The sequence below is a fragment of the Acomys minous genome (genome assembly GCF_964271855.1).
Source record: "Acomys minous genome assembly, chromosome: 9".
Taxonomy (NCBI): Eukaryota; Metazoa; Chordata; class Mammalia; order Rodentia; family Muridae; genus Acomys; species Acomys minous.
In genome coordinates, this window is record NC_140490.1 from 112,622,257 (window position 1) to 112,634,324 (window position 12,068).

At 40.0% G+C, this 12,068-nt stretch overlaps 1 protein-coding gene across 18 annotated transcripts in view; it reads left to right on the top strand.

The window, feature by feature from the left end:
• The first annotated feature begins 1,771 nt into the window (after positions 1-1,771).
• The window catches only part of CAPS2 (calcyphosine 2), a 39,712-nt gene continuing 29,415 nt past the window's right edge, over positions 1,772-12,068 (top strand). The window contains exons 1-7 of one of the 18 annotated variants that reach the window (XM_084794434.1): positions 1,777-2,116; positions 3,214-3,510; positions 5,585-5,685; positions 7,340-7,389; positions 8,472-8,517; positions 8,609-8,734; positions 9,949-10,119. In XM_084794434.1, the coding sequence (XP_084650560.1) occupies positions 5,608-5,685; positions 7,340-7,389; positions 8,472-8,517; positions 8,609-8,734; positions 9,949-10,119 (471 nt within the window). In that variant the 5' untranslated portion in view covers positions 1,777-2,116; positions 3,214-3,510; positions 5,585-5,607. Of the gene's footprint in view, positions 2,117-2,599; positions 5,686-7,339; positions 7,390-8,471; positions 8,518-8,608; positions 8,735-9,948; positions 10,120-12,068 lie in introns of those variants that run through there. The other 17 variants (XM_084794435.1, XM_084794436.1, XM_084794437.1 and 14 more) reach the window with 17 other exon arrangements.

A 12,068-nucleotide genomic window follows, 5' to 3' on the forward strand; every position in this document is an offset into this window, starting at 1 on the left:
TTTGACTGGAGCCAGCTTTTTTTTTTTTGTTCCTGATCGCTCTCTCATTTTAAAAGATTTATTTATTATCTATACTGTGTTCTGCTTGCATGCACACCTACACACCAAAAGGGGGCACCAGATCTCATTATAGATGGTTGTGAGCCACCACGTGGTTGCTGGGAATTGAACTCAGGACCTTTGAAAGAGCAGGCAGTGCTCTCAATCGCTGAGCCACCTCTCCAGCTCCTTTTCCTTCTCCCTCCCTCCCCCCCCCCATTGAAAATAGAGTCTTCTTTCATACAATATATCCTGACTACAGTTCCCCCGCCCCATCCAATACTTCTAGCTCTCACACCTCCATTTTTCCCCAGTATCCACAACCCCGTCAGTTTCCCTTCAAAAAATAGCAGGCCTCCAATAGACAACTAACAAATGCAACAACAAAACAAGATACAGAAGACAAGGCCAACAGCCTCATATGGAATCTGGACAAGGCAACCTTGTAGGAGGAAAAAAGTCCCAAGAACAGGCAAGAGAGGCAGAGACACGTACACTCCCGCTGGTTGGGAGTCCCACAAAACCACCCAGCTATCAGCCATAACATATACATACAGGACCTAAAGCCGACCCAATGCAGACCCTGTGCTTGCCACGTCAGTGTCTGTGAGCCCATACGAGCCCTGCTTAGTTGGTTCAGTGGGACATATTCTCCCGGTGTCCACTGTCTCCTCAGCCTCCTACAATCTTTTCTTCCTTTTTTTTCCCTGCCAGGTTCATGAAGCTTTGAGGGGAGGGACATGACGGGTGATTTCCAGTTCCTACTCTCTCTGTATAATGTCTGCATGTGGATCTCTGTAACTGAAGGAAGCCATCTCTGAAAATGACTGCACAAGGCATCGATCTACAGTATAGCAGAATATTATTAGGAATAATTTCCTAATAATAGCCTCTCTTCTCTCTTCTCTCTTCTCTCTCTCTCTCTCTCTCTCTCTCTCTCTCTCTCTCTCTCTCTCTCTCTCTCTCTCTCTCCTTTCTCCCCCAAGTCATGTTTAGATTTATCATGGATCTCTGAGCCTGATCTTAATTGAGTCATTTCAGATTTTCTCAATTAAGGTTCCTTTATCTCAAATGATTCCAGCCTGTGTCAAGTTCACATCAACACACCGGCATATCCATCCATATTGAAAGTTCCAACAGCTTGTTCTTTTGCAGATAACCACAGTTGTTATGAGTTCATGTGTACAACAGCTATCCTGTTTCCAGATGACAGCATTTCACAGATATTCTCTCATCCTCTGCCTGTTGGATCCCTTTTTTTAAAATTTGTGTATCTGACATTACACTGGTGAAGATACCACCTGTTGTTATCGGAGTCGAATTTTACAAATATCTTAAGCTAGCCTTGTCCTTTTATGACTAGGTAGTTATAGCCCAAAGATGCTGCAGACATAGTTGAGATTTTGGTGGGAAATTGGCAGTAGGCTCGTGGGTACAGGATGTTTCTTCTCAAATATCAAACTGGACTCAGGACATAAGATAGTTGCTCTGTGAAAGAACGTTCAAAGGAATTCCATTAAATGAATGACCCACCAAAAGCCTAGGAGAAGCTTGCTTGCTGTGAGCTAGTCCCTTTCTCTCACTCTGTGCCAGGGTTTGGTTCACGGCTTTAGCTGGGCTAGGGAGGCTGCCACCTAAAGTAGAAACCCTTTAGACAACGGAGTGAGCTTGTAAGTGAAAGGGGGACCTGCGGGGTGGAAGGATGGGGGACTGAGCCTAGGGCGGGAAGGTGGCAGGAAAGACCTAAAGGCTGGGTATTGAAGTCCCTTTTATTACTACGGAAGCTGCAATGGCCGGCGGAGAGGCTTAGTGAACTAGCACTAGTTGCCTAGCAACCGGAGAGGCTGGTAGAAACTGTTGTGTTTGCTGGGAACTGCCCCTTGAGAAGCCTACAGGAAGCTCTCAGAGGGAAGCTCTTGGTGGAATCACCCTGATTTTATATCCCTTCCAGCCCTTCTGCTCCGGGTTTGGGCTGTAGGGAGGTAACACTGTCAGGGCAAGTCAACGTGGCTTGCTTCCTAGCCTGGCCTTGAGTCCTGGAAGACGGCGACGGTGGATTTCTTTCGGAGCACTGCAGGTATTGTGAAGTATGATTTTAATTGAATCAGGAACGACTTTGTGTTCAGTTTCAGATCCGTTATGGCCATGGATTCAAGGTGGACTTGGTCCCTGTCCCTCATGGAATTTAAGCACTGAACTGTATTTATTAATCTCCCCCCCTTTCTTGTTTGTGAACTAGATTAGAGCCTTCTATCCTTTCCTTTCCCTTGTGTTCTGACTTTGTATCAACAAGTTAAAAGCCACTGATATACGAACCAGGAGAGAAACAATAACAACTGGGGTTGGAAATGGTCATTGTTAAGAAACCAGGAAGGGGGGGTGGCTGGAGAGATGGCTCAGTGGTTAAGAGCACTGCCTGCTCTTCCAAAGGACCCAGGTTCAATTCCCAGCACCCACATGGCAGCTCACAACTGTCTCTAACTCCAAGAGCTGACACCCTCACACTAACACACATAAATTAAAAATTAAATAAAAATATTAAAAAAAAAAACAAGGAGGGGATGAAGTTAACAGCACCCAAGACGTTAGTCAACATAGAACTGTGTGCTCAGCACTACGCACTTGCAGCGGTTTGAGTGGGGCAGGAGCCATTTGGACCTGCTCTTGACCCTCTTGCAATCCCTCACTTGCTTTTTAAAGCTCTGTACTTTAGCACAAGTGCAGTCCTTGGCCTTCAAGCCAAAGCTCTGTGTATTTATACTTGAATCACCAAGCTTAGGTTTTAGGAATTGTTTAGTTCTCCAGCAAATTGCTTCTTGATGCCTCTGTTTTCTGGTCCAGAATGGACTCTTGGAAAGAGATCCAGAGCCATGCATGAATTAAGGCCCTGCAATGAATGGCACACAGTTATGCAAAGTGAAACTCATTTTTTTTTTCTGGGTCTCAGCTTGGGCAGTGAGAACTCAGAAGCTTGGACCATTTTAGCTTTTGAGGTCCTGTCCAAAATGTTAGATTCTCTATTTGGTGAGCAATCGTTAATCCTGTAGACTCCAGTGTGCCCCTTACAGCAACCTTTCCCTTTCAAGACCCTCTGCAACCTGAACGACTCACTTTTATGCTGCGTAGTTCTGAGTTAACTCATGTCTGATATACTAAATTCTCTCATTTTTCTAGGCTTTCTGCTACGTCCTGAGATATAAAGTGAGCACCAACAGGAGTCATCACTTTTATGCGTGAACAGTTTTACTGAAGAATATTTGGTGCTATTTGGTGCTGTGACCACCTTACCCAATTGTTTCCAGAAAAGCTTGTATGTTGGCACTGTGATTGCCACAGTGGAATGAATCTAGCATGGGTATACTCCAACTGTATATGGACATTTTTGATGCACTAATTTGTCTATCGAGTAAATAAGTGTTTCCTAGGGATCTATGTTATAGGAATGGCAGTGGTTGCGATTTCTGGATTAAGGTGAGGGATTTTTAGAGGAGAAGTATCTGGGATGATGTGGGAAGAATGAAAACGGTAAGGTGCAAGGGAATTGGGTGGGGTTAGATCATGCTAGGCATGGAAAAATAGTGACAGCTGCCACTGTGAAATATTACCTCATTCCATCAGGAGGAGAAGGTGCTAATATTCAATTTATTTTTTTTATACATTATGAATGCTGGACTCAGAGAGATTACATTTTTTCTCCAGCTTCAGTTATTGGAACTCAGCAAAAATCAGATTTTAATATTAGTTTATCTAACCGAAGCTGATATTGCCATCCTATCTTAAAACAAACAAAAATTTAAAATAATCTCCAGTGCAGCCAAAGAAAAGACAAGGGGGAATGAACTTTAAATGTGGGGAGGGGGAGTCTTTATGACCATCATGGGTGACCCCCCTTACCAGACCCACCAACATGGAGGCAGGAAGGCATTTCGGCTCAACATGATTCTCCAGCCAATGTTGGTTCACACTTTGGAAGGCTGACCCTGAGTGGTTTATTTTAGGCATATTTAAGCTCAACACAATTTGGTGAAAATGATACTGGTAATGATTAAATCAATTCCATGTGCACAACAAAGCACACACAAATCTCTTTGGGGAACAAAGTAAGCTAAAAACAGATCAGATCTGGGTACGCTGAAACTCTTTGTAAGATCCAAAAGATGGGCTCTGAAGATCGACTGAGAAATGCGGATTTACTATTGACTGAGAAAAACAAACAGATGACAGGAGTCTGGAGGAGGGTCCAGTGCCAGAAAAGTGTAGCCACACAGATAGCACAAGGGTCACCAGGCTAAAAAGCACATCAACTCCAGCTCCAGGGTCTGGGGCAGAAAACAGATATAGCATTCCTTCCCTTGAAGACACAGCCTTGTGTAGCTAACATTCCAGATAGCCTCTGGCGAATGTCTGTGAGCACGAAGGCCTGCTTCTCCCACACTTTAAGGAAAACTACATCCAAGGCAATATAAATATAGTCAAAATATAGTCAAAATAAAGATATATAAAACTTTGAGTACAGATAGTTACTTGGTTTGACAAACAATTTAAAAAAATTTACACCATTACATAATTACTAATTATACTGTCTGGTCTATATATACTACACACACACACACACACACACACACACACACACACACACACACACACAAACTTTCTCTGTGTAGCCTTGGTTGCCCTGAAACTCACTCTGTAGATCCTTGAACTCAGGGATCTTCCTGCCTCTGCATCTAGAGTGCTGAGATTAAAGGAGTGTTCTATCACCACCCAGTTAGAATATTTTCCATTAGTCTACCCTGACAGTATCAAGATCCACAGTGGCTTGAGAACCCGTTATACAGAACAGGAAGCTCATGTGGCAGAGAAGACAGGCAGACTATTACTAGTTTCCCAACTTTACTGTAAAACCATAGCCAAGACTGAGTGGCTTTAAATAATACAATTCTACTGTAATCTTATAATCTTGGAGGTCAGTGCACAAATTTAGTCTGCAATTGCTAAGAACAAGCTGCCAGCAAACCTGGTTCCTTTTAGAGGCCCCAGGGGAAGATTTGTTCCATGACTCGTGCGCATCCTAGAAATTGTTCCTACCCTTTTCCATCTTTGCTGGCAGCTGTGCAGCATCTGTGTTCCTCTCAGATGTGTGATTCCACCTTCCCACCTTCCTTCTCTTACCCAGATCTTCCTGGCTCCTTCTTCTAAGGGTCTCTTCTAAGAATCCAGTGAGCCCAATAGATTAACTTTACCATCTCAAAATTTTAATTTAATTCCACCTGAAATATTCCTTTTGCGATGAAGAAGACATATCCACAGGGCCTAGATATTAAGATATAGATCTTTTGGGACACACAGGCCATGAAGTGTTTTGAGCATATGTGCCATGAAGTATTTGTATCACCAACACTTGATTTTAGTTTATAAAGTCGAAATGCTTTCTTATTAGCTATAGCCACTAAACACAATGACTTCCTTCTAGGAAAACTACTGTGTATGGTATTAAAATTATAATAAGAATGACCATTTTGCATTTATTTTGTTTCCTTAAAAGCACAGCAAATTGCATACATCTGAATGGATTTAGAGGTCAAAGGAGTAGCTGCATCTAGGAGCCAAACTCGGCTATTTTCTCGGCGAAAGAATTCACTACAAGTATGTTAGACCGAGAATTTTCTTCTTAATAGAATGATTCCTTCAATTGCTTTCAGCATCCATGTGCTTACAGAAAATATGAGAAAGAAGAAAATTTTGGGGAAGAAGATAATGTCATTTCCTTTACAATGTTGCCCTTATAACATGCCAGTGGATTTATGTTTAATTGTTGCACCATTGTAAACTGTATATTTAATCACTTAGCCTATAAGCATTTTATATAGTAAGTGCTCTTAAAGGAGTGTTAGTGGTCATATAAAATATAGTGTAGTTTATATACAAAGGAAGATTTTAAAAGATCATGAACTAAACTTTCTCTAAATTGTATACTGTTTACTTAAAATGAATTTTCAATGACCTAATACTTTTGGTTTTATCTATTTTGTACTCATAACCTGCTTAGTGTAATGTTACGTACTCAAGACCCAACAATAAATGAAATAAAGACTTAGCTCAAGAAAACTCGGGTTTTACAGGTGAGATTCATATTCCAAAAGTGTTAAGTTCAACTAAGGCGACGTATTTAGAAGACAGCCATAAGTGTTTAAAGCAGAGGCAATGGCAAAACGTAGGTTGAAATAGAAGGTTCCAGTAAAAATGATGTCTTCTGAAGGGTGGAAAGGCAAAGAAGCAAATGACACTAATGATGGCTCCAGGCTCAACCTGCAGAGCCACGGGTGATACAGCAGCCACCAACGTGCTGTTTTTGTATTGAAATCCGAATTAAAGTGTTTGCAGAGCAAATCCTATGTTTTTATGTTTATGTAGGAAGTGCATCTGGGTTTGTATTGTGAGCAGCCTCCTTCTCAACTCTCAAGATGCTACTGTGTTTCATGGAGCAGCTAAATGCGCTCTCTCTCTCTCTCTCTCTCTCTCTCTCTCTCTCTCTCTCTCTCTCTCTCTCTCTGGGATTTTACAGTGATATTTATTTATTTATTTAGACTTCCATACATGAGCACTATATTTATATCATTTCCTACTCCCTCCCTTCCCTCCAACTCCTCTTAAGCACCCCAAATTCCCCCTCACATGGCCCCTTACTCCTTAATTATACACACACACACACACACACACACACACACACACACACACACACACATATATGTATAATTTATAAATACAATTTGCTGACTCCTTTAAGTGGCATTGGCTAACTTATCAGGGGCTTGTCCCTGGAGGAGAGGACTCCCCCCCCCCTTTCTCCCCACCCCTCTCTCTGCAGTCACTAATTGTCTGTAGCCCTTAATGTAGGGGTGGGGCCTTGTAAGGGTTCCTCCATCCCCAGTGGATGTCTACTGATATTATTTTGCAGGTCTTGTTTAAATAACCGTCTCGTTGGGCGCAGCGTCCCTGAGGTGGATCTATGGTACAGGGGGCATCCCAGTCCCCTGCCACTCCTCCTGCCTGCTCTATCCTCGTTATTGTTTGAGGGCACATCTTCTGAAGCTGGCCGAGAGCTGTGACAGCGATGGCTTTCTGTCTCAGTTGTCATGTTTGCTGTGTCCTAATCGTAGTGAGGAGGGTTTGGGAGGTGCATTTTCTATGGAGTTTGCTGAGAAAAAAATATGATTGTCTTTATTGCGTTCAGTTATGATTATCTCTTAATGGATAAGGCACACTGATTCTGGTTTTTATTTATTTGTTTTAATTAAAGCAAGGATGGACTTCCAGATCATGGGCGGTCCGGAATCCCTACCTACCTATGTAAGCAAATCTCTTACATATTTACTGAATATGCTTAACAGGCAAACATTTGATACTTTCATTAGTTAAAAAACTATATATATATACACATATATATTTTAAAAAGTATATACATAATGCTTTTATTAGTTAAAAACTACAAATGTATGTAATATATGCATATATGTGTGCATACACATATAATTATGTATGTTGTGTGATTGTGAACTACAGAAAAACCTGCGGAGAGAAAGCCTGGATAATATTGTGCTAGAATTAAAAAGTATCTTCCCATATGATAGTAGGGATATGGGTGATTTCTGTTGTTCTTATCTTATTTAATTCCGTTCTCACATTTTCCTAGGAAAGACAAATTCTTTCTTTAGAAAAATTCATTTTGTCTTTTTAAGATTCAAGTTTACTTTAAAATGATACATGATATCATAAACTGTATGGATTTAGGAATTCTGTTTAAATCAGGGTTAGTATAACTACCCTAAAAAATATATTAAAGAAATGTACCACATTCATTTCGTGACTGACATAGTAAGTTATCTAACAGTAACTACACTGGTATTTTAAACTGTTATGTTGAAAAATATGAAAATGGAATTATTATTTTTATATTTACATATTTTATATTATTAAAGTTTTCTTTTTTACTTAGAATATGCATTATATGTTATCATGAGTACTGATGACAAGCAGCTGCCACTCCGACCCAGGTTTTATGTGGTTTCAGGGAGTCTGAACTACAGTCCTGCCCAGCAAACACCTTGCTCATTGAGGCACCTCCTTATTCTCACCTTTGTTCTGAGTATAATTTACTTAATTACAAATTTTTACAATTTTATCATTATTATTTTTCATATTACATTTACTATTTTATTATTATCATTGTATTAATAACAGATGCATATAATAATCAATATGAAAAGTTACTGAATATTTATCAAAAACTACAATACTTCCTGCTATGCAGTGGCAGCCAACACACCATTAGCTTTACCGTGATTTTGTATAGATAATGTATTTGATAATGATTTTTTTGTTATTACAGACTCACTTAAAATTTTATGAGCTGCATAGATTATTTCTTTTAGGGTCCCACCACTTGATCTTGGAAGCCTTGTTGATTCTGATGAGGAGGTAATTTTGAGTTTATAGTTAATATAATAAATATTTGACTGCAGCTGCACCTATGAGCATGCACTCACTACCATTCCATTTCATTTTTCAGGATAACTTGTCACCACCACCTCGTAGTGCAATGCACGTTCATCTCAACCCGCCTCAGTTACCTTCTGGCCTGGGTTGGCTTGGGCCATGCCAAAGACCATACACCCAACATCATCGAAATGAAGTGGTCAGTATGTATTTCCATGTTGGAGTATATATCATTAGAGCTGTTCTTGGCTTACATTTTTGCTGATTGCTCTATGATCCACTTGGTTTTCACAGGGTGCATATAAAAATTTCCAACAATGGTACTGATGAAATACTTTTATAGTTTTTGAATGCTGAGATGACATTTTAAACACTTCCTGTAAAGTTGGCAAGTTACAGGTGTATCTAAATACACCTGCACTTAGGAATTAAAAAAAGATTGTAACATAGGAGATTATATCATATTATTTAAATGACAGAAGATTGATTTCTGAGAAATTAGTTCAGACTTTAAGCTCCTAGAACACCACAGAGGGAAATAATTAAGCTTAATAAAACAATAATAGTAATGATAATAATAATAATATACCTCACTCTATATGATACAAGGGCTATTGCCCTAAATTTGGCTCAGCCTTCTTTTCTGTTATACTTGGACATCCTCAGAATTCTCTAAGGGTTAGGCTGGTATTTATATTTTCCTTTTGCTGTATCTATGCCTATCTAAGTCACAACAAATGTTCACGGACACTATTATCTCTTGCTACCCTGGAAATTTGACAAGGAACCACAAAATACAAGGGAGGAAAATACAGTCATGTTCTAGAAATTGCAACCAGTGCTTCTTAGCATCATTAATCTTCTACAACTGTTTTGGTCAGAAAAGAAAAGACCTACATAAGATAGCCAAGAAAAAAAAACCACTTGATTTAAAAATTTTCAAGTTACTTTAGTATGAGACCTTCAGCAGAGAAAACAGTAAAGGAATACAGATCAATTCTTTTTATTTTCATATATATATATGATAATAATATATATAACACACACACACACACACACACACACATATTTATGACGGGGTTTCTCTGTGTAGACTTGCCTGTCCTGGAAATTGATTTGTAGACCAGGCTGGCCTCGAACTCAGAGACATGCCTGCCTCTGTCTCCCAAGTGCTGGAATTAAAGGTGTGCGCCACCACGCCCAGCTCATTCTGCTCAACTCTGCCTGCTTTGCTCAATGCTCTCTTAGGGAAATGTTTAAATGACCCTTCTGGTTGGAACACAGAGTATGGTAGTATTCCTCAGAGCTAAGTGCTAAGGTAAATGGTAAGCCTGACAGTGTCAACAAGGAAAACACTGCTTGGAAAAAAAAATGCTTTTCTGGTGGACAGCATACCTTTTGTTTTATCTCTAGGAGGACATAATACCTGAAGATTTACCAGCACCAACAGGCAAATTTAAGCTAAAATACCAGCAATATGCCACTGAAATGAAAGAGGGATACAAACAGTACATTCAGAAAAATGCAGAAAAGGCAAAAGCAACTAGCACGCACGAGGCTTCAAGAAATGAGATACATGAAAAGGTAGCATGTGGGCTGCTGTGAAGTATTAATGGACTTTAGCATTAACAGTGCATGTGCCTTAGAAATATTCTTTTTTGCTGCATATTATAGAAAGCATAATACTTAATATTTATTTCAATAAGCTGGGACTCCTTATATTATTTTACTTATGTCAAGTAGATTATTCTTCATGACAAACCCAAAGCCCTATTTTCAGTATCTTTCATATGGAAAACTTTATTCCTTATATGTGTATAACCCTTTTCATTTAATTGATAGCAGTGGTATGAACACACACACACATATATGTATAATGTATATATACACACAAACACACATTTTTCATATAGCTGTCATAAATTCTCCTGGGCTATAGTCTAAGCTCCATAGTTGAAAAGGAGTTTAAACCTCACAGTGTTCTATTGTAATACTGTCCCTGCTTCTGTGTTCTTGTCTCATTTGGGGAGTCTTTTTGGTAATCTTACAAACTGCTGAAATTGTTGTGACTTAATAAGTTAGAAATAAATATTAATAAGGCACTAATTCATCGTTGTAGAATATTAGGCATAGTAAGTTCCACTTACCCTTTGTGGAAAGTTCAGAGCAAAGTGATTTTGTTCGTTTGTTTGCAGACAGGGTTTCACTATGTAGACCAGGCTGTCCTGGAACTTGCTCTGTAGAGCAGGCTGGCCTCGAACTCAGAGATCTGCCTGCCTCTGCATCCTAAGTGCTGGGATTATAGGTGTGTGTCACCAGGCCTGGCTGCAAAATAATTTTTCAACTTAAACATAATGCTCCTTTAACATATTTTTTTTTACATCAATTTCTTTAATTTGCCTCAGCATTGGCTAGACATTTTCCTGGTGTCCATTTAAACAAGCCATTATTTAGGAAAAATGGAATATTAGCAGGTAAGTAAGTTAAACTCACTCTCCTTCATGGGTTTCCAAGCAGAAGCTACTTTTCAGGCATGGGGCCACAGCAGCCATGAGGTGCTGGTCCTCAAGGAACAGATGCAGGCAACAAATCATAAGCAATATGCAATAATATGTCACGTAGCAGTGAAAGGTCATGAAGTCAGGGCAGAATTTGATGACAGTGTCAAAGGAAGATGGACAGCAAGGAAAAAAAAAGTGTCCCGGAGAAGAACCTCTGACTAGCTGCTATCCTGTTAGGGTTGTTTGTGAGGTAAGGAATCGTACAACTCGCATTTATAATACGTTTCAGTGTTTATCTTTTTGAAATCCCAAAGAATCTCTTAGGACTTCTGAACATACCTTCATATACAATAGAGCTTGCCTGGTCCACCACAGCTTCATAGACTGACCTGCCTGGGGCAGTGACGTTGGATGAAGAAAGGCAAACACAAGGACAACACAAGCAGAAAAGCTGGACTCTCAATGGAAAAACCACAGCAGCCCAGAAGCTCAGCCCAGTCGGACAGGGAGGCATGGTCTCTCCTCCAGATAAACAAGGAGCCAGGGCTATTGTACGTTGCTGAAGGAGGAGGAGGCGGCTTTAGCTAATCTACAGAGCAGTCTCTGTAAGGGATCAGCCTCCAGGCTGTAAACATGGGAGGCGAAAGCTATGGTGGACATTTCCTGCACACAATCCTGCCATTTTTCACATGGATAAGGAGGGAAGCCTTTGCCGTCTTCCTGAGCCCAGCCTGGGACAGGCTTTGAGACCTCCCCCGGGGCTGAGGCATTGGTCCTTGACATGTAGTGGCCATGTCAACGGCTCACGTTCACTCAGGACTTCATACCACACGAGGAGACCTCTCCTCCCTACAGGACAAATCCATATTTATTAAAAATCTTTTTAAAAATAGAATAATTTTACTAATAATTATGTTAATAGAATTGCTATTGAGTAACAGATATGCAGGAGTGGATAGATGACTAGTGTTTTCTTTTTCTTTTTCTTTTTTTTTAAGCAGCAGATTGATATTTATTCTAAAGAAGTGGTTG